Source organism: Mustela nivalis (assembly GCF_964662115.1).
Source record: "Mustela nivalis genome assembly, chromosome: 9".
Classification (NCBI taxonomy): Eukaryota; Metazoa; Chordata; class Mammalia; order Carnivora; family Mustelidae; genus Mustela; species Mustela nivalis.
In genome coordinates, this window is record NC_139028.1 from 48,628,646 (window position 1) to 48,650,710 (window position 22,065).

At 36.0% G+C, this 22,065-nt stretch overlaps 1 protein-coding gene across 1 annotated transcript in view; it reads right to left on the reverse strand.

Annotated features, from left to right (window-relative positions):
- Nucleotides 1–5,703: 5,703 nt before the first annotated feature.
- NAALAD2 (N-acetylated alpha-linked acidic dipeptidase 2) overlaps nucleotides 5,704–22,065 on the reverse strand; it is a 48,568-nt gene continuing 32,206 nt past the window's right edge. The window contains exons 15-19 of the mRNA XM_082684396.1: nucleotides 21,946–22,036; nucleotides 19,965–20,229; nucleotides 17,358–17,439; nucleotides 16,322–16,414; nucleotides 5,704–6,150 (exon numbers count right to left, since the gene is read on the reverse strand). Of these exons, the coding sequence (XP_082540522.1) occupies nucleotides 5,958–6,150; nucleotides 16,322–16,414; nucleotides 17,358–17,439; nucleotides 19,965–20,229; nucleotides 21,946–22,036 (724 nt within the window). The 3' untranslated portion in view covers nucleotides 5,704–5,957. The remainder of the gene's footprint in view (nucleotides 6,151–16,321; nucleotides 16,415–17,357; nucleotides 17,440–19,964; nucleotides 20,230–21,945; nucleotides 22,037–22,065) is intronic.

A 22,065-nucleotide genomic window follows, 5' to 3' on the forward strand; every position in this document is an offset into this window, starting at 1 on the left:
AAGGACCTTAATGTACAGGTGGGCAATTCAGAAGAATTATGGATGGAGTCTGCAGGACTGAATGAAAGTAATAGAGTGATGGCAATGAATTTGTCTTGTAAACTCTTGTGCCTGTAAGTTGGCCTTACTGTCACCTGGACTTTGGAACAACTTTCTACATCTCTGTGTACATAAGCAGATACATAGATACAGTACATAGGCACTGTAATGGGGTGAAAGAAGCAACACATTAAAATTATTGGTGTTTTGCAGACAGACTCGTTCTTTCAATTATGTGAAAACTGGATGGGTTCTCATTTGTGAAGAGTTAGGGAAGATATTCCATCAAATTAGAAGGGACTTTTAAAACCTGAACCCTAAGTGTTTAATGAATCAAAAACCACATTACGTTATAAATTACAGGGCCCGTCTTCCAAAGGGAAATCTCTAGCATACATGGTTGATTTACTTTTTATATAAACACTTTGCCAGATAACCTTGAGACTAGCTGATTTTTAGCTTTCTTAGTTACTCTCCAAGAAGTCCTGAGTTTGATAGGTATGAGATTTATAAGTTTTATTAACATTTTTAATAAGATCTAAAAGTCTGTAAGCATCTTCAGCATTGTAGCCATCCCTTTGCTTAATTACTTCATTTAACAAAAACACTTTAGTGACTTCTTCATGCTGGTGGTAATTGACCAACCACACAGGTTTGCTTCCAAGGAATGTTAAAGTGTACAACATGTGAATTTGATACACTTACATATTGTAATATGGTTGCCATTGAAGTAGTAATTAGCACCTCTATCACATTACATAATTATTTGATAATTATTTTTGAAAGTTGGAATAATTAAGTTCAAATCTCTTAGCAAGTTTGATGAATTTAATAACAATTTGTTGTTTTTATTCATTGTATGGTCATTTTATTTCTAAGGCATATTAATTGTGTATTACAAATTTGTACCCTTAAACTCCATCTGTTCTTGATTCCATAACCTCTGTCCCCTGGTAACCACCATTTTTATTTTCTGTTTCTACAACTTTGGCCTTTCTAAATTCCACAGATAAGTCACAGCATATTGCACTTGTCTTTCTCTGTCTGACTTACATCACTTAGTATAATGTGCCAAGTCCTTCATCCATGTTGTCACAAATGACAGGATATCCTTCTTTCTCATGAGTGAATATGTGTGTGTGTGTGTGTGTGTGTATACATATCACATCTTTTTAATCCATTCACCTGTCAGTGGACACAGGTTCTTTCCATATCTTGGCTGTTGTAAATAGTGCTGCAGTGAACATGGGTATGCATATGTAATTCTGAATTAATGTTTTCATTTTCTTTGGATAAATACCGAGAAGTAGAATTACTAGAATTTATGTTACGGTTTTTTAATTTTTTTTTTTTTTTTTAAGGAACTTCCATACTATTACCTATAGTAGCTGTACAAATGTATATTCCTTCCAGCAGTGCACAAGGGCTCCCTTTTCTCCACATCCTTGCTACATGTTTGTCTTTTTGTTGATAGCCATTTGAAAAGATATAATAAGGTGATATCTTCTTGTGGTTTTTGTGTTAAAGATTTTATTTATTTACTTGTCAGAGTGTGTTTGCACACAAGCCAGAGGAGCTGCAGGCAGAGGGAGAAGCAGGCTTCCGCTGACCAGGGAGTCCGATGCAGGACTTAGTTCCAGGACCCCAATCCCAGGATCATGACCTGAGTCAAAGGCAGACGCTTAATTGACTGAGCCAACCCAGGCATCCCTCCCTGTGGTTTTAATTTGCATTTTCCAGATGGTTATTGAAGTGAAACATCTTTTCATGTACCTGTTGACCATGTGGATAGAGGTCTTGAGAAAGTATCTGTTTAGTTCTTCCCAGTTTTTGGACTCTTGGGTGTTTTTGTGTCCGGTTATCGGAGTTCTTTATGTGTCTTGGATTTGAGTACTTTGTCAGATACCTGATTAGCAAAAATTTTCTCCCATTCCATAGCTTGCTTTTTCATTTTGTTGCTTTTTTTTTTTTTTTTTTTTTTTTTTGCTTTCTTTGTGCTTTTGGGATATTTCAAACACTGCTGTGACCATTGTTGAGCTGCTTCTTTATGTTTTCCTGTAGTTTTGTAGTATAAGGTCTTTTGTATAAGTCTTTGATCCATTTCAGGTTGATTTTTGTGAGTGGTAAGAGGAGTCTAATTTCATTGTGTTTATCCAGTTTTCCCAACACCCATCTTTTGAAGAATCCTCTTTTCCCCATTGGGTGCTCTTTGCTCCCTTTCAAGTATTAGTTGACTTCTATACACAGGGGTTTAGTTTTGGGCTCTCAGTTCTGTTGATCTATAAGTCTGTTTTAGTGTTGGCACCATGCTGTTTTTATTGCTGTTGCTTTGTAGTATAGTTTGAAATCAGTGAATGTGGTACCTCCAGCATTGTTCTTTTCCCTCAAGAGTGCTTTGGCAATTTGGGGTTTCATACAGATTTTAAGATTGTTTTTCTATTTCTGTAAGGAATGCCATCGGTATTTTGATGGAGATTGCATTGACTCTAGATGGCTTTGGGTAGTATGGACTTTTTAATACTAATTCTTTAGATCCATTAACAAATTATGTCTTTCCATTTGATTGTGTCTTTTCATTTTTTAGCTAAGTCTTAGTTTTCATTGTATATCTTTCATTTCCTTGGTGAAATTTATTCCTAAATAGATCTTTTGTGATGCTGTGAATGGGATAATTTTCTTCTCAGGTATTTCATCCTTAGTGTATAGGAAGGTAACTTATTTCTGTACATTGATCATGCGTCATTCAACTTTACTGAAATATTAGTTCCAGCAGTGTTTTGGTTGTCTTTGGGATTTGGCGTAAACAAAGTCCTATAACTGCAAATGGGACAGTTTGACTTCTTTCTTGCTGATTTGGATGTGAGGGAAAGCTTTCAGTTCTTCTCAGCTGAATATCATGTTAGCTGGAGGTTTGTCACACATCGCCTTTATTACCTTGGGGTATGTTACTGCTATACTCAGTCTGCCAAAAGTTATCATGAAAGGATTTTGCATTCTGTCAAATGCATAGATGATCATGATGTTTCTTTCATTACATTAATGTGATTTCATTTCATTAATGTGATGAAAAGTCATGTATTGATTTGTGTATGTTGAATCATCCTTGCAACCCAGGGAAAAATCTCATCTAGCCCTGGTGTATAATTTATGTGTTCTTGAATTTGGTTTGCTAATACTTTGTTGAGAATTTTTATGTTTATGTTTATCAGGAATAGTGGTTTATAGTTCATTTTTTTTTGTGGTTTTGTTTTGAGGGAGAGAGCACGCGCACCAATGAATAGTGGGCAGACTAGGAAGGAGAGGGAGAGAGTCTTAAGCAGGCTCTGTGCCCAGTGTCTGCATGGGGCTCAGTCTCATAGCCCTGAGATTATGACCTGAGCTGAAATCAAGAGTTGGATGTTTAACTGATTGAGCCACCCAGACACCGCTTTTTTGTTGTATTCTTATCTGGCTTTGGTTCCAGGATAATGCTGGCCTGTTAATCTGAGTTTGGAAGTATTCCCTGTACCTCATATTTTTGGAAGAGTTTGAGAAAGACTGGTACTAATTCTTTGAGTGTTTATTGGAACTTGCCGATGAAGCCCTCTGGTCCTGGGTTATTTTTTGTACTGGGAGGTTTTAAATGACTGATTCAATCTCTTGCTCATTACTGTCTTTTCACATTTGTGTGTGTGTGTGTGTGTCTCTTATGATCCTGTGTATTTTGTAGTACCACTTGTATGGTCTTTTTCATTTATAATTTTATGTCTTTGTCGAAGTCTGGATAATAGTTTTGTCAGTTTTATCTCTTTGATGAACCAGCATTTAGTTTTATGGGTAGTTTTTTTCTGAAATAGGGTTTTTATTTTTTCTGCTTTGATTTTCTTTCCTTCCTTCTGCTTCCTGTAAGCATATTCTTTTTTTTTTTTTTTTTTTTTTTTTTAAAGATTTTATTTATTTATTTGACAGAGAGAAATCACAAGTAGATGGAGAGGCAGGCAGAGAGAGAGAGAGGGAAGCAGGCTCTCCGCTGAGCAGAGAGCCCGATGCGGGACTCGATCCCAGGACTCTGAGATCATGACCTGAGCCGAAGGCAGCGGCTCAACCCACTGAGCCACCCAGGCGCCCAGCATATTCTTTTTTATATTTCCTAGAGGGGTACAGTTAGGTCGAGATCTTTGTAATTTCTTAAGATAACGCATTTCATGCTATAAACTTGACTCTTGACTGCTTTGCTTTTATCCCATAAGATTTGATGTGTCATATTCCCTTTTTCATTTGTTTTAATTTCCCATTTTTATTTTTTGACTTACTGTTTAGAAGTGTGTTATTAGTTCCCATGTACTAGATTTTTCTAGCTTCCTCTTGCTGATGTCTGATTTATACAATTGTGATCAGAAAAGAGAGTCGGTATACTTTCAGTCTTAGTTTGCTGAAATTTGTTGTGTGCCCTGTCATAGGATCTGCCCTGGAAAATGTTCATATGCCCTTGAGAAAAGTGTGTATTATAGTGTTCTTGGATGGAATATTACTATATATAACTGCTAAATCACTTTGTTTTGGAATATGTTTTGGTTCAATTCCAGTATTTCCTTTTTGATTTAATTTATTGAGTAGTATTAAAGTTCCCTATTAATGTATTGCTCATTTCTCCATTTAATCTGGTGAAATTTTTTTAATCGTGGTGCTCTGATGCTGCATGTGTGTATATTTTTGAGCATTCTCTCTTCTTGACGTCTTTGTTACTTTATCATTATGTGATGACTTCTTTTATCACACTTGCTAGTGTTTTTGGCTTGAAGTGTATGTTTTTCTGGCATAAGTATGGCTACACCAACTTTTTTTGGTATCCACCTACATGGAATATCCTCTTCTATTCCTATACTTGAGTGTGTGTATGTCTTGAAAGCTAAAGTGAATTTCCTGTAGAGTGGAGTTAGGTCCTTTTTTTTTTTTTTTTTTTTTTTTTTTCTTTTTCATCCAGTCACTCTGACCTTAGGTGAAATCAGTCCATTCATAATTACTTATACTACCATCTTATTGTTTGCCTTCTAGTCTTGTATCTCCTGTGTTTCCTATTTTGTACCTTTTTCTATTTTCTACCTTTGTAAAATGGATTTCCATGGTGATTTGTTCAGTCTCCCCTTTTTTTGCTTTGTGGTTACCAGGTGGCTTACATAAACCATCTCATAGGTAAAGTATTCTTAGGGGAAGATGTTTTTAAGAAATAGTTCAGGCATGTTCTGTAACATCCTTAATTACACTGTTCTACCACATAATCACTTGTCTTTTCTTAAAGATGATGAAAACAGAATAACTTTTGAAATAATAACTTGCAAAGGTTACTGTAGTTGACCCTTGAACAATGTGAGGGTTACGGGTGCCAGTCCACCATGCAGTCAAAAATCTGAATAACTTTAACTCCCTAAAAATTTAACAGCTGATAGTCTACTATTGAGGAGAAGCCTCAATAGCAGATTGATTAACCCCTATTTTGTATATTATATGCTGTATTCTTAACAATTAAAAATAAAGAAAATGTAATCATCAAGAAAAAATGCATATACAGTACTATATGAGAAGAAAATTCACGTGTAAGTGGATATGTGCGGTTCAGACCCATGTTGTTCAAGAGTCAACTGTATGTTTAACTTTGTAAAATTAATGAACTCTTTTTCAAAGTGGTTGTACCATTTTACATTTTTATTAGCAATGTGCCAAAGTCCCACATTCTTTGACATTTAAGGGAATTTCCAGTTACTTTGTTTTTCTGCCCCACAACTGGGGTGTTTGTTTTTGACAGGATGGAAGTCTAAAGTCAAAACATGACATGAAAAGCAAGATTATAGAATACTCTGGCATCATGAATTATCAAAAACGAGAGTTTTATCCTCAGACTTTCAGTAACACTTTAAATGGCTAGCCACTTGGCTGACACCTCACTCTAACACTTCTGTCAGAGTCCCTGCTGCTGCTTGAATTGTAAAGGCTGCAATAGAAATGTGTTTCTTTACATCTGTCCAGGCTGAATGAGGGTCTTCTTTATTTTCAATATCAAACATAGCATCATAGATCCCAGGAAATGATTCTCCAGCATATTTGTTGTGGCTACTTGGAGCAAAGATGATGTGCCTAATAAAAAAAAATAGATGGTAGGTTGAGCTAGAGTATACATACATTACACTTTATATGCTTTTTTATTCATTCCCTTTTGTCAGACCACACCTTAACAATACTGTGTGTCTCCTCCTGGCATTCACTTTTTTTATTCTAAAATGAAGACCTATAAGTGATTTACAATACTTATGTAACAGTATAACTTTAAGCAAAGAAATCTGACTATGCATTCACTGCATTTGTCCTTTACTGGAGAATTAGAAAGGCAGAGTATAGCAAAAAATGTATAAGATAGATACAAGGTTTGTACAAACCTGGTTTGAATCCTTGAACTGACATCTAATAGTCCTGTGGCTTTTCACCTTGGTTAAGTTCTTAGATACTCCGTTCTTTTTGATGCAGCTGTAAATGGAATTATTTTTTTGTTCCTCTTCTTGATAGCCCATTATTAGTGAATAGAAATAAAATCAGTTTCTGTATATTGATTTTGTATCTTCACCTTACACTGAATTTAACTTGTTCATTCTAACAGTTTTTTGGTGGATTCCTTAGATTTATCTCTACATAATGTCACCTGCAAATAACAATGGTTTTACTTCTTCCAATATGGGTGGTTTTTTCTTGCCTAATTGCTCTGGCTAGGACTACCCATACTGTGTTGAAAAACATCCTGGTCTTGTTCCTGATCTTAGAGGAAAAGCTTTCAGCCTTTTACATTAAATACAATATTAACTGTAGGTTTGTCTTACGTGCCTTTTATTATATTGAGTTACATTTCTTCTACATAATTTTGATGAGTTTTAATAAAGTGTATGTTGAATTGTGTCAAACGCTTTTTCTGAATCTGTTAAGACATTTTTGTCCTTCATTTTGTTAGTGTGGTATATAACATTTATTTGTGGATATTGAACCGTCTTTGTATAAACCATCTTTGAATAAATCCCATTTGTGGTACGTGATCTTTTTAATATATTGTTGAATTCGGTTTGCTAAGTTTTATAGAGGATTTTTCCTTTTATGTTCATCATATTGGCTGGTAATTTTTCATCCTTATTTGATTTTCCTATGAGGGTAATGCTGGCCTTTTAAATTGAGTTTGGAAGCGTTCCCTCTTTTTTTTTTTTTGGAAGAATTTGAAAAGAATTGGTACTGATTATTTTTTCAGTGTTTTGTAGAATTCATCAGTGAACCACCTGGTCCTGGACTTTTGTTTGTTGGGAGGTTTATGATTACTAATTCAATTTCCTCACTAATAACTGCTCTATTCACATTTTCTATTTGATTAATAAGTTCTGGAAGGCTATTTGTTTCTAGAAGTTTGTCCATATCTATTACATTGTCCAATTTGCAGACAGATGATTGTTGATAGTAGTCTCTTACTTATTCCCATAGTATTAGTTAACAGTGTCTCCTCACTTTATTTGAGCCCATTCCCTTCTTGGTGAATCCAGTGAATGGTTTATAAATTTCATCTTTTCAGACAGTTAGCTCTTTGTCTTACTGAACTTTTTTTTGGCTTTTTAATTTCTGTTTCCTTGATTTCCTCTTTGTTATTTCCTCCTACTCCTAAATTTGGGCTTTATTTGTCATTCTTCTACTTCTTTGAGGTAGGTGTTAGGTTGATTAAGAGTTTTGCTTTTTTCTGAGGTATTGGGTATTCATTGCTGGTGAATGTCAATCTTAGAACTGCTTTTATTACATCCCATAAATTTTGCATGTTCTACTTCCATTTTCATTTTTCTTAAGGTATCTTTTTTGTCTTTTGATTTCATTAATCTATTAGCTATTTAGTAAGTAGAATGTTAATTTCCATCTATTTGTGAGTATTCCACTTTTCTTGTAAATTGATTTCTAGTTTCATACCCCTGTAGTCAAAATAAATGCTGGATTCTTAAATTAATTAAGTCTTGTTTTCTTGGCATAACATATGACCCATCCCAGAGAATATTCCACATGCACTTGTAAGAATGTGTGTTCTGCTTTTGGATGGAATGTTCTGTGTATATCGTTTCATTTCATATAGTCTAATGCGTCATTTAAGACTAATGTCTCCATAGTAATTATTTTGTTTGGAATCTAGCTATTGATATGTGGTATTAAAAGTCTCCTTCTAGTCCTCCTGTTGTACTGCTGTTTCTCTTTTGGTCTCAATTTATGTGTTCAGGTGCTTTTATGATGATGGGTGCATAAATATTTACAAATTCATCCTCTTGTTTGACCCTTTTATTGTGTAATTTCCTTCTTTGTCTTTTATTACAGTCTCCATTTTAAAGTATTTTGTCTGATACCAGTATAGCTATCCCTGCTTTCTGTGGCTTCCATTTGCATTTGATATCTTTGTGCTTTCATCTTTAGTCTGTATGGATCTTTACATTTGAAGTGAGTCTCTTCTAGGCATGATATAGACAGGTCTTTCTTGTTTTGTTGTTGTTGTTGTTTTTTACATTCAGGCACCCTGTCTTTTCATTGGAGCAGATTCCATTTACATTCAAAATAATCAGTATGTATGTACATATTATTTTGTCAGTTGTTTTCTTGCTGTTTTGTAGTTCCTCCTTGTTCCTTATTTTCCTCCTCTTGCCCTTTGTGGTTTGTTGGAACATATGCTTAAATTTTTATCTTTTCTTGTATCTAATACAGGCTTACCTCATTTTATTGTGCTTGAAAGATACATTTTTGTGTTTTTTTTTTAATTGAAGGTTTATGGCAAACCTGCATCTAGCAGTTCTTTTGACACCATTTTTCCAACTACAGTTACTCTTGTAATATATCAAACTTTTATTATATTTTATTGGAATACATTTGACAATACAGTGTTATTACTTTGGGGTATGTACATTTTACGTACAGTTTTACATTTACATATAGTTACATACATTAAGAAATACTCACTGCAGTAACTAGTTACATCTATCACCAAAGTTATTACAGTATTATTGACTATATTTCCTGTGGTGTACCTTTAATCCTCGTGGCTTATTTATAACTGCGAATCTGAACCACTTAATTCCCTATTTTGCCCACCCTCCTGCCACCTTCCCCTCTAGCAACCACCGTTTCTTTTCTTGGTTCATTTGTTTTGAAGTGAAATTGGATGGTATTTGTCTTTCTCTGACTTGTTTCAGTTAGCATAATACCCTCTTAGTTGGGTGCCATGTTGTAGATGGCAAGATTTCATTCTTTTTTAGGGAACGTTTCATTGTATGTATACTACATCTTTATTTCATCTATTAGTGGACATTTAGTTTGCATCCTTATGTTGGCAGTAGTAAGTAACACTTTGGTAAAATAAGGATGCATGTATTTGTATTTAGTTAAGTATATATTTGTACATTTAGTGTTTTACAGGCTTTTTTGGGTAAAAACCCAGCAGTGTGATTATTGGATTATGTAGATTGCTATTTTTAATTTCTTAAGGAACTTCCAGACTGTTTTGTCTGGTGGCTGCACCAGTTTACATTCCCACTGACAGTGCACGAGAGTTCCCTTTTCTCCACATTGTCACTGACACTTGGCTTTTTGATGCGAACCTTCCTTAGAGTTGTGAGGTGGTAATACCTCAGTTTTCATTTGCATGTCCCTAATGATTAATGATGGGGACCACATTTTTCATGTTTCTTGGCCATGTGTACTCTTCAGAAAGATATATATTCAGGTTCTCTGCCCATTTTTTTAATCGATTATTGGGGGCTTTTTGTATCTCAGATATGAACCCATTATTAGATCTATCATTTGCAGTTATCTCCTCCCATTTAGTAGGTTGCTTGTCATTTTGTTGGTTTCCTCGGCTGCACAAAAGCTTTTTAGTTTAATATTTTACCAAAAGTTTATTATTGCTTTTGTTTTCCCTGCCCAAGGAGGCCTATCCAGAAAAATTTTGCCAAGGCCAGTGTATAAGAGATTGCTGCCTGTGTTGCTGAGTTTTTTGTTTTTGGTGGAGTGTTATGCTTTTAGCTCTCAACATTTATTTAGGCATTTAGTCCATTTTGAGTTGCTTTTTTTTTGATATAGGGAAGTGGTTCATTGCATTTGTATGTTGCTGTCCAGTTTTCCCACCACCATTTATTGAAGAGACTCCACTGCAGTCTTGCCTTTTTTGTATGTTATTAATTGCGTGAGCATGGGTTTATTTTTGGGTTCTCTGTTCCATTCCATTAATCTCTGGGTCAGTTTTTCTGCGTGTATCATACTGATTACTGTGACTTTGTAGTATATCTTGAAATCTGGGATTGTATGTACCTCCAGCTTTGCTGTTTCACAAGAATTGCTTCAGCTGTCTGGGATGTTTTTTATGATACAAACCTGAGTATTATTTACTCTGATTTTGTGGGAAATGCTGCTGGTATTTCAATAGGGATTGCATTTGTTTTAATTGTTCCATTTTAGAACTATCTAGTACTTTTCAGAGTACAGATCTTTCACCTCTAGTTAAATTTATTCACAGGTATTTTATACTTTTTGATACAGTTGTAAAGGAGTTTGCTTAATTTCTCTTTCTGCTACTTTATTAGTAGTCTATAGCAGTGTAATAGACTTCTGTGCATTGTGTTTGTACTGAATTCATTGGTTCTCATTTTTTGTTTTTAGGTTTTCTTTATTACCATGTCATCTGCAAATAGTGATAGTTTCATTTCTTCCTTACCAATGTGAATGCCTTTTATTTATTTTTCCTGTCTGCTGCAGCTAGAACTTCCAAGACTATGTTAAATAAAAGTAAGAGTAGGAATCCTTGTCTTGTTCCTGATGTTACAGGAAGAGCTTTCAGTGTTTCACCATGAGTATTAGGGTACAAGGGGGTAGGTCTTACATGGCCTGGCTCTAAACTCACTTTACTTACTGATAATTTTTATCATGAACAGATGTTGTATTTTGTCAAATGGTTTTTCTGCTTCTATATTAATTTGGTCATAGGATTTTTACCTTTCATTTTGTTGATGTCATATACTACATTGATTTGTGAATATTCAAAGAGTTGCATCCCTGAAATAAGTCAACTTGAGGATAGTGAATGATCTTTTTAATATATTAAATTCACTTTGCTGTTTTGTGGAAGATTTTTGCATCTCTTCTTCAGGGATACTGGTCTTAATTTTTGTAATTATATTTTAATTGCTGCAAGCTTATAAAACTAACAGATGAAGAGTTGCTGTTTACGGATAAGTGAAAGTCGTTACTTTATATGGAATCTATACCTGGTGAAGATGCTGTCTGTGAAGGTAGAACAGTGCCTTCAACAGTGGCAGCAAAGGGTTTAAAGTATTACATAAAGCCTTGCTGCCGCTTTTTAATTAAGTTTGAGAGAATTGACTCCAATATTGAAATAACTTGTACTGTGGGTAAAGGTCTATCAAACAGCATCACATACTACAGAGAAATCTTATAAATAGAATAGTCAATTGATGTGGCAGACTTCGTGGCTGTATTCTTTAAAGAAATTGCCACAGCCACACAAATCACCAGCCATGAACATCAGGGCAAGACCCTCCACCAGCAAGATTGCAACTAGCTGAAAGCTCAAATGATGGTTAGCATTTGGGGCAATAAATTAAGGTATGTACTTTTTTTTTTTTTTTTTTTTTTTTTTTAGGAATGCTTTGCACACTTAATAGACTACAATATAGTATAAACAAAGCTTTTATATGTACTAGAAAATCAGGAATTTCATGTGACTTGCTTTATTGCAAATATCTGTGACCTCCCTTGCAGTATATCAGAGGTAAGCCTCTATGTAGCTTTTGGTTTGTGGCTGTTGTGAGCCTTACATACACTAATGTAACAATTTAAAGTGGACTTTCATGAACAGTACAATTTAACTTTGAAGGCATTCTAAAGCTCTCCCTTCTTACTCTTATATCAACCCTATCACCACGTTTTGTTTTCTGTGTCACATTTTACTTCCTCTTAATTCTGTGCATCCCTTATTATTGCAGTTATGCTTACTTTTATAACTCTTGCATTACCCTTCATACTATTTAATATATTGCCTTTACTATAATCTGTATCAGTAAAATTTTCACTCTCCTATTTTCTTGTTACTAATTAGCACCTTTTCTTCACAAGCTTTTAAAGAACTCCCTTTACCATTTCATATGACTAGTGGTGATGAATCCCTTTAGCCTTTGTTAGTCTGGAACACTCTTTCTCCTTCAATCCTGAATGATAATGGTGCAGAATACAATATTCTTAGTTGGAGGTTTTTTTTTCTTTTTAGTTTCAGTTTTTTTCTTCAGCACTTTGACTATATCATGCCAGTCCTATCAGGCCTGCAAAGTTTCCTCTGAAAAATACAAATATCTTATGGGGATTCTTTTGTACATAACAAGTAATTCTCTTGGTGCTTTTAAAATTCCCTGTCCTTGAATTTTAATTATAATGTGTGTTAGTGTGGATCTCTTTTGGTTCCCTGGATCTGGATGTTGGTTTTCTTCTCTAGGTGAGGGCAGGTTGTAGCCCCCTCTGTCCCTACACTGGGAGTGATGTTTTCTAGAAGTTCGTTAAGCTTTTGGTGTTCTCTTTTGTTTTTTCCTCCCTTGCTCTGTTTGGGTGAAAGCCAGTACCCTATCTCTGAGTTCAGTGATACTTTCTTCTGCTTCATCTCTTCTGCTGTAAACCCCTCTAAGTATATCCTTCAGTTTTATGACTTCTCTTTGGTACTTTTCTTTTTCACCTTCTCAGTGTGTTCATCCATTCTTTCACATTTGGTTAGCATCTTTATGGCCATACTTTGAACTCTTTATCAGGTAGATTACTTATCTCTGTTTCATTAAGCTCTTTTTCTGTGGTTTTACCTTTCATTGGTATATTCCTGTTGAATTTTTTTTAACTTTGTGTTAGTTTCTATGCCTTAGATCAAACAGCCACCTCTCCCAGTGTCGAAGTAGATGAACCTTTTCATCTAACTTTGCTCTATCTCCATTTGTTTCTCCAATTTTTGTGATTGTTCCAACAGCCTCTTTTTAATAACTCCTCTAGGTAGTTGAGGGTGTGCCAAGACTTGTCACTGTCCCCTTGACTATCTCAGGCCTTAAATTCATGGTGATTAAAAGTTGCCTGAGGGTTTGGTTTCCATAGTATGCAAATATGTACCACCTTATAGGACTGTAAGCAATCTGGGGTGGCCACCAGAGCCACATGATAGGGAGGTGTCCCTCAGACACAGTAGTAAAAACTGGAGCTCCAACTGAGTACATAAGTTGCTTTCTGGAATATAGCAGCAAGCTGCAATAAGAAGGAGCACAAAGGTGTTACTGCCCCCACCTACATGGCCTGAGAGCATTGCCGTAGGCCTCTAAAAGAGGGCCTGATGGAAGGCCTGCTCTACAGCAGGCTGAAGCTCCAGGGTAAGTAAATATGCTTATATTTCAGTCTGCTATCTGGAACAGGAAGAGTGAGAACACGAAAAATAGCACCTGCCCTCCGATGTCCCTGGTAAGGTTTATAGTTAATGCTTAGACGTGTGTTCAAGTGGAAGCCTGCCCCTCAGGCTGTAGCCATGATGTTAAACTTAGACCTCCGTCACTTGGAAGACTGAGCTGCTTGGGTCTGTTGCCTCTTGCTGTCTTAAGACCTCTTTCTCCATTAGTTTCAGTCTTGTAGGACCTTACTGGGCCCCAGACCCAATGGACAGGTGTGCCCTGGCAGCAGTGGCAAAAACCAATGCCCAACAAAAGTATACCCTCCTTTTTTGGGATATACTATCAAACTGGGGCAGGTCAGAGGGGGAGTGGAAAGACTCTTGCCATCAGCCATAGGCCCTAGAGCTTTCTTCTTAGGCCAAACCTCCTGTACCAGCAGATAGTTATTTTTCTTAGAAAAAATTCTTCTAAGAACAGCCTTCAGTTGTTACAGTCTCATGGGACTCAGGAATGTAAGTAAGCCCCATGTGTTCCCAGAGCCACACAATTAAAGGGCATCCCTGGCCAGCAGCTGTAAACACTAAGTACAAGACACAGGTAAAAAGCTGCCTTCCAGGAGATACTGGTGCTCTGGAGTTCAGCAGAACAACACAAAGATGGCACCCACCAGCCTCCTCCAGGAGATGCATTAAGACTACCAAATGAATCTTTCACATGAAGTCTGCTTTTCAGAGGGCTCCTTCTGTATTGGCCCTGTGGCAGGTGAGTCCATGCAAGCTCTGTAAGAGCTGTTGGTCTGTTCACTGTAGCCCTTTGGGTAGTTGGTGCCCCATAGCCAGATATTTTAGAGGCTAACCTCAAGTGCAAGTCTTAAAAGTTGGTGTACCCTATTTGAGGTATGAACCCTTCTCCTCAAGGGAGAAATTCTGGATTTATAAATTCCCTTCTAATTGTGGGTTGCGTACCTAGAGATGGGTTTATGGCATGATTAGTTCTTGGACTCTCCTACTACTCTCTTTGGTATGGCCTTTTTCTTGTTTGATATGAAGCAGTGGCTCAGCTAGTCTTCTGGTCTTTTTGAGAGGAAACTGTTACATATATAGTTACAGCTTCATTGTGTCCCTGGGTTGAGGGGAGTTCAGGATCTTCCTACATTACCATCTGGTACTGTCCTCGCTTTAGAATATAGCCTTTAATATTCAGTTAATAATTCCCAATAAGTTTTTAAATATAGTGCAGTCTTTTTGGAGGACAGTGTAGCAGTTACTTAGAATGTGTTTACTCTTTGACCCTGAAATCCACATACTGATTATATAGATACAAAAACAAATGTCCAAAAGGGCACAAGGACATACTATGGCAGTACTTTACTAAAAGTAAATGAGGGGAAAACAAATTGAATTAAAGAGTCAACAGAGACTTAAAAATTATACATACATGCCAAACCAATACTATATTCCAGATGAGAGAGCTAAAACTATATACTGGCATGGAAAGATCTCTAAGATAAATTGTTATGAAAAAAGAGCAAGATGCAAAATGTATGGTCCTATTAATTTAGATACAGATGAAAAAATACATATGTACACATGTATATAAAACGATTTTCTTTAAAGAGAATAGCAAATGCCTGGGTGTGGGTTACAGAAGGAAATGCTGAAGGACCATGGTCCCTTTTTCTCCTACAAGCTTCTGTAGAGTCTGCATTCATTTTGAGAAAAAGGTGTTTTGCTTATGAATAATAGACTAATACAGGCAAGAGGGGGTTAACATGTAGATTTGCTTTCAGCTTTTTATTTGACATGTACATACTTAACCGATGGCTGTTTTATTTGTATCAATAACTATTACTGTTTATAACTTTATTAAAATAGCTTCTTGTGAGTACATTCCTCTCTGAGCTAATCTGCCTGAAATCTCTGAGTCTATGGGATGAAAGCAGTTATACTCTCCTCTCCTTTTATAGCCGAGGAACCTGAAATTCAGGTCAGTCTTTCGCCCAGGTTGCTGAGTATGAGCCAGAGCTGGGCTTGAAAGCCTATGCTTATAATTAAAGGCTAATACTAGTCAACTAATATTTATAAGAAAGCTAACATGCAGAACTATGTCTGGCACATGGTATCTGATGATAAGTTGCCTCACAAATTTTCACCAACGACCTGCATGCAGTTTAAGAGGTACCTAGAAAAATGAGACTGTCCAAACACGGCCAAGACAGTGAAATAAAGCATAGAGGTACAGATACAAAAAGAGGATATTGCTTCAGCAGAACATGGCAGCCATCTTCAAAAAACTATAATGTTCTATGGAAATAGACCTAGATTTATCCTATTTGAATTTGAAGAGCTGAACAGGGAGGAAGGAACAGGGTCAGAGGGAGGAAAATTACAGAGAAAAAGATCTTTCTGAGGGAAGCTAACATTAGACCTTTTTTAAAATGAGGTGGTCTTCCTCATGAGGGTAGTAAGCTTCCTATGGACTGGAAGATTCAGAGGCTAAATAGCTACTTACCTCAGATGCTATAGTAAAGATTAATGTAGAAGTTTGAATTACAGAAGCTCTAAGATTCCCTCTAAATTTTATAGCTTTTAGATTTTCTTAGAGTTATTTTTCATCTACCATTTATCATTTACATCTGCAGCAAACCAATAAACATGAAGTTAAGTTTTCTGATACTACAACTTACAACTACTATACATAATCTTACCCATGTTCCTCATAGCATACATATTCGCCTTCCGTTCATCTGATGGCAAGAGTTTAAAGCATGCTGGTTTTGGTCACAGAGAAGTAGCTAATGTCCTTTAGTGAAACACCTGTTGCTTCCTTACCTATAGAACCGCCTCCCTGGTAAACCAAGGGGATCGATGAATGCCCTCTCCAGGAGCATCAGTTGGTCGTTCATGATTCTCACTGCAATGGGACTGGGAAAACAAGAAATAAGTAACTATAACCCTTACCATGGAACTGGATTTTAAAATAATACAGGATAAGGCATGGAAAAACGAATTTCTAAAATCAATAGCTTTTAAGAAAATGCAGATTAATGGTAATGCCTCATATGTAAACCATATATGACAACAGAGGCATCTTTCTAATATTTACAGTAAGAAAGACCTATTGGTAGTGGTTCATTTGTTTTTCAAGATCACAGAAAGAATAGAAAGACATTTTTAATTCTTTCTAGGAGGAGAGCCCGGCCTCCTGCAGAGGCAGGTTGGGTGTGCTATCAAGTTCTTGATAAGCCATTTAGTGCCACTGAATAAACGCTGAACAGCAACAAATGAAGGGAAGTTGCTTCATTCTACAAGAAGGATGGGAGGTATTGCATGCCAGGACTCCCCTTTCACACTTGGAATCTGCCAGCTCTCTTTCTGGGGTGCTACATAAGTTCTCTGGCTTTCCTACAATCCAAGGAGCTTTTCATTATGTTTCAAGCAAGTGGTTAAGTGAAATGCAACAATTGTATCAATAAAAACATTCTGCATTAGGACAGGGAAGTATTGGGATCATAGTGAAATTCATACTACAAATGCACTTAAGCCTGTGGAACTATGAATTCCCAGCTCTCCTCCTTGGCTTTTGTCGTGGGGATGAGTTTTTGTCTACTATTTAGAGTAAGGCTTCTCAAACTTCAGTGTGAATAAAAACCATTCTGGAGCATCTTATTAAAATATGGAATTCGAATTGAGTGGGTCTTGGAAGGCGTTTGATACTCTCATTCTAACAAGCTCCTAGGTAATGCTGATGCTGCTGAATCACAGACCTCAAGAGCAGTGAGGTAGAGCCAAGTGTAAGTGTACATGACTCATTCTAGTAACCACATCTGTTTTCAGAATGATGGAGAGCTTGACATTTGAAACTTACTTATTAAGATTAACTTGTGTAAGTCTTCTGTGAAAATCCGAAGCAGCATCTGAGAAGTTCTTCACAGCAGAAAATAAAGAATCTTTTAAAAATACAAAAGTGGAAGGTCAGTTAGTAAGTGCTGCTTATTTCACATGTTCACTTTCCTGCTGTCCCCATTCCAGGCAGATATGAGTGAATAGATAGGCAAACAGTGTTGCGCCTTCCTGCAGATCCATGGAGATTATCAGAAAATATTATAACAAAGAAACTGTATGTATATATTTTATATAAAAGTATATAAAAATTTCATACATATATAAAATAGAAAATGACAATTGTTTCTTCAGGAAATAACTTCCAGGAGTCTAGGACATAAATAATTCTTTTAACTCCTAATTTACCAGAAATGCATCATTCATGTATGTACTCATTCAATACATACTATTGGTACATCTGTATGCTAGATACAAGATACAGCTATAGATAGTTATGTTTTTGCAATATTATAGACTAAAACAGTGTTAAGCCCTCTTTGTAAGGAGTGCATTTAAGATCTTGTTTAAAGTCTGCCTGTGACAAGCTGATGTATGTGGACACAGAAATAGGGTCAGGTGGTTGTTTTTTTCTGGTCAGGCTTTTCTCTAGTTTACAAAGATTCTAAGTAAAGTGAGAAGGTTCTCAGTGTACTTTTTATTACAATTACCTATTTATTATTTTGTATCTTTTCTAAATTGAACATAAACAGAAATTATTGCTATCCTTTCATTAATCTGTAAAGCAGGGGAGACAATATTCATTTTACAGATAGAGTATTTACTGTTCCGGACACAAGCTGTTAGGTCACACAGCTAGTAAACAGTGCATTCAAAATAAAGAATACAAATCTTTCTTTGTCCTAGATTTCCTTTAAGCTCTAATTAGTATAGTTGTTTTTAAAACCATGTACGAAATAATAATAGGTACTATGGAAGCTACAGAAAAGTATTGAGGAAGGAATTTTAAATTTCCAGTGAACCACAGCAGTCCAGATGGATAAGAAGTAAATTGTGTCCCTGGTATTTAGTAATAGGGGTGAGTGATAACTTTGGCGTAAACAATTTTGGGAGACTAGTAGGAAGACAGTGCACTGTAATGGTAGAAGGAAGTAATGAACTGGAGACCAGGAGTGCAGATTATATATCCATCCCATCCATCATTCCTTCATTAAAACATTTTTTGAGTGCCTGTTTTTGCCTGGCACTTAATGGTGAATTTTGATTGAGAAAGGAGTAGGGCATGTTAGGTAGGAGATAGAAGATTATCAGTGTTTAATCTGGATGGAGTGTCACCAATGAGTTGGAGAGTTTGACAGTTGGGAGGCAGGGGGAAGGCTGGGTATTAAGAGATAGATTGGGCTACTTAACCTGTGTAAAGAGAGTCATTCCATTTTAAGTGTGTGCCCTCTCTTTATCAATTCAAGTTGGTATCCAACCAAGAAAAATCAGAGCATCTAGGACAAGAACTGGGTGCTGGATAGCCAAAGAACCATGAATGTCCATCTTATGTCTGCAGTTTAATCTTTTTTTTTTTATTTGCCCCTTCATTACAGAGGTTCTCCAATCACTGATATAAACACAATTTCCTAAATTTTCTTTGCATCATCTTTCTCTAGAACTTAGTACCTACTGCTCATCATAACTTTGAAGGTGACAAATTTGGATGTAGTAATATTCAAAAGCCACTACTGACTACTCTGTACTTACTCTTTGTATTCCCGTAGTACTCTCTGTATACTCCTATCACAACTTGTCCCCGGCCTTTTGGTCTTCTCCCTCACGTGAAATTCTGTGCTCTTTGAGGGCAATGATTATTTTTCACACATCCTTCTATCTCCCAGGAATTAACACAGAACTTGTAGATGGTAGACACTGAATACAAATTTGATAATTTTGGTGTATACTAAGAACATGTACTCCCAGATTAAAAATGATTAAAATAAAACCCTACTAGTAGATAACATTGTTTCTATGTATTAACCAGGTCAGTCACCCACAGCTGTCTTGGAAACACGTTATATTCTTTACTGTTTCACTCCTAAGGAAGCTGACACACACATAGGGGCCAAGTATCTTTCCCAGCATCATGCAGTGATTAAATATTAAAGCCAGGATTTGAATTGAGTAACCACTTTCAGACCCATTTCATCCCTGCTTTGTAAGGGGTACAGTATAAAATAGTAACCACAAAATGGCTACATAAATACGAAACAGTGATTAAAACCATGTAAAAGAAATCCTGCATGTAGACAAATAATATGCAATAATAATGATACTTACATATATAGTGGAATAGGTTTTCTCATCTCTGTATTGTAGTATTGTTCTTTTAACAGCAAAAATATTTTTAAAGGCAGCAACATCAGGAAAATATTTATAAACCAATGTCTGTAGCATTAACTTAACAATATGGATTCATCCTATAGTATCAGATGAAATTACATTCTTTAAAAAGTGCTTAGGTTTTTTCCCAGAGGTAAGAATTAAGTGATGCAGGTATATATTCTAGGATCAGAGTGTGCAGTGATGACAAGAGGAGACTGTCTTAAAGCTCTGACTTAAAGATTATAAAATACCCAGCCATTCTTACCAAATGATACTCCGTGGTCTCTCAGTTGTTGGTCATGTTTCTTAGATAAATTGTAGATACTTGATGCATAGTTTTTCAAAGCTTTTGCATAGTCTTCAATATTGAAAGGAATGATTTCAGAGTCTGCAAGCTCATAAACCAGTGCTCCTCGTAACTGAGCCACAGAAAGCTGTTTTTTAAATGTGGGATCATAAAAATTCTCTACTAATTCAAACGTCTCATAAATCGTGTGATATACCGGGTAGCTGCTGTATTTATCTGTTTTCTGGAAGGGGTGGGGGGGAAGGGGAGGAAAAAACCAGGTACTAAATACAAACATTAAATATTCAAATTACAGGATTGATATAATAAAAATGATTGCAGGAAAAATACAATCCTGTGGCACCCTGAGTTTTATCACAATGAAGCAGAATAAACTTAGTATCTAACTAAAACACTATCATGTTTTACCAGTCTAAATTTCACTGTTGTTTTATAATTCATGTAATTTTATTCAAAATACTTCCTGAAAATTGTCTTTATTGTATTTCTGATAACTGAAATTAAGGAGTATACTCAAACTGTATATTAGCACAGTTTAAAATTATCAATTGATTGAAAACAAAGGGTTCTGGTTGGCTAAGATACATATGTTTAGGAATTTGATATTTAAGTACCTTGTCTCCTTTCCAAACTGTATAACTAAATGCTATTTATCCTTTATTACATAATTATGGTCTACCAGGATAAATTATTACATAGTGGTATTTTAAGTAAATATTTTTTGACTTAGGACTGCCTTTCCTAAATTTAGTTTTTGTCTATCTGCTACTTTGCTATAAGGTTAACATTTTTATTGCTTTTAGTATCACTACAAGGAATCCCCCATGTCAGTCTCTAATACTCTGCTTTTAATCTACAATGTCTTAAAAACTAGATAACTTTGTTCAGATTGATGCCAGAATAGGTCATCAGTGAATAAGCCTTGAAAAAGTTTAATGAGTATTAGTATACAGACTTGTGCATTTATTTTGGGTTATTTTGGAACTGTTTTTGCTTTCTTCTCTGTTCTCAGTCATCTTCTGGGTAATCCAGTTTGCAAGGGGTATGTATTCTAGAAAAGCAAGATGTTGGTGTACTGCAGTTATTTCAAAATTACTAAAATCTGTGACTAATCTGAGTTTACTGTTGGAATCTTCACCTTGGTTTATTACATAATTTTTTTAAGATTTTTTAAATTTATTTATTTGACAAAGATCACAAGCAGGCAGAGAGAGGAGGAGGGGAAGCAGGCTCCCTGCTGAGCAGAGAGCCCAATGCGGGGCTCAATCCCAGGACCCTGGGATCATGACCTGAGCCGAAGGCAGAGGCTTTAACCCACTGAGCCACCCAGGCACCCCAGTTTATTACATAATTTTTACATAATCAAGCAGACATATGGTATATGTTGGCATATCCTACGACTTGCACATCATCAGTATGTCTGAGTGACAGTGGTATAAAGTAGTCAGTGCAGAACAGAAAAAAGATTCAACTGAAAAATGAGGAACTTGTTTTATTCCCTAGTCAGAAGCCCTGGGCTCAGATGACAGGCAGGAGTGGGTATGTGAAGAGGGGTTACTAACAATAAAGACTCTGTAACCAGTAAAGACTCTGGCATCCCCTGTAACCAAGACAGGTTCTTCACCTGCTTGTTTTCCTCAAGAAAAGATAAGAATGAGGCTTTCCAACAAAACCTACACCAGAAAAGATATGAACTACTTGGTTCTGATAACCAGCTAAGTATCTGGCATTACTTTGTTAACTATTGCTTCACTGAATAATCCTGCAGGGAAGATACACAGAATAACCCAAATTCCTAGTCCATCTACAAAGGGAATAAAGTCAGCCCTTATCCGTGGAATTTTTCCTGGGCCATGTGACCTAGTGCCAAAAAACTAGACTTTTTAAAATTCCTAACAAGTTGGTTATGCTGTGTATCCAAAATAATACAATGGCTTACCCTATTCTTAGTGTAACGGGCTCTGCCTGAAGCAATTCCAAGTCTCTGGAAATAAGCTTCAAAATCACTTCCAGATCCCAGTTTGTTGATCCTAATGTAGAAAATAAATATACACAAATG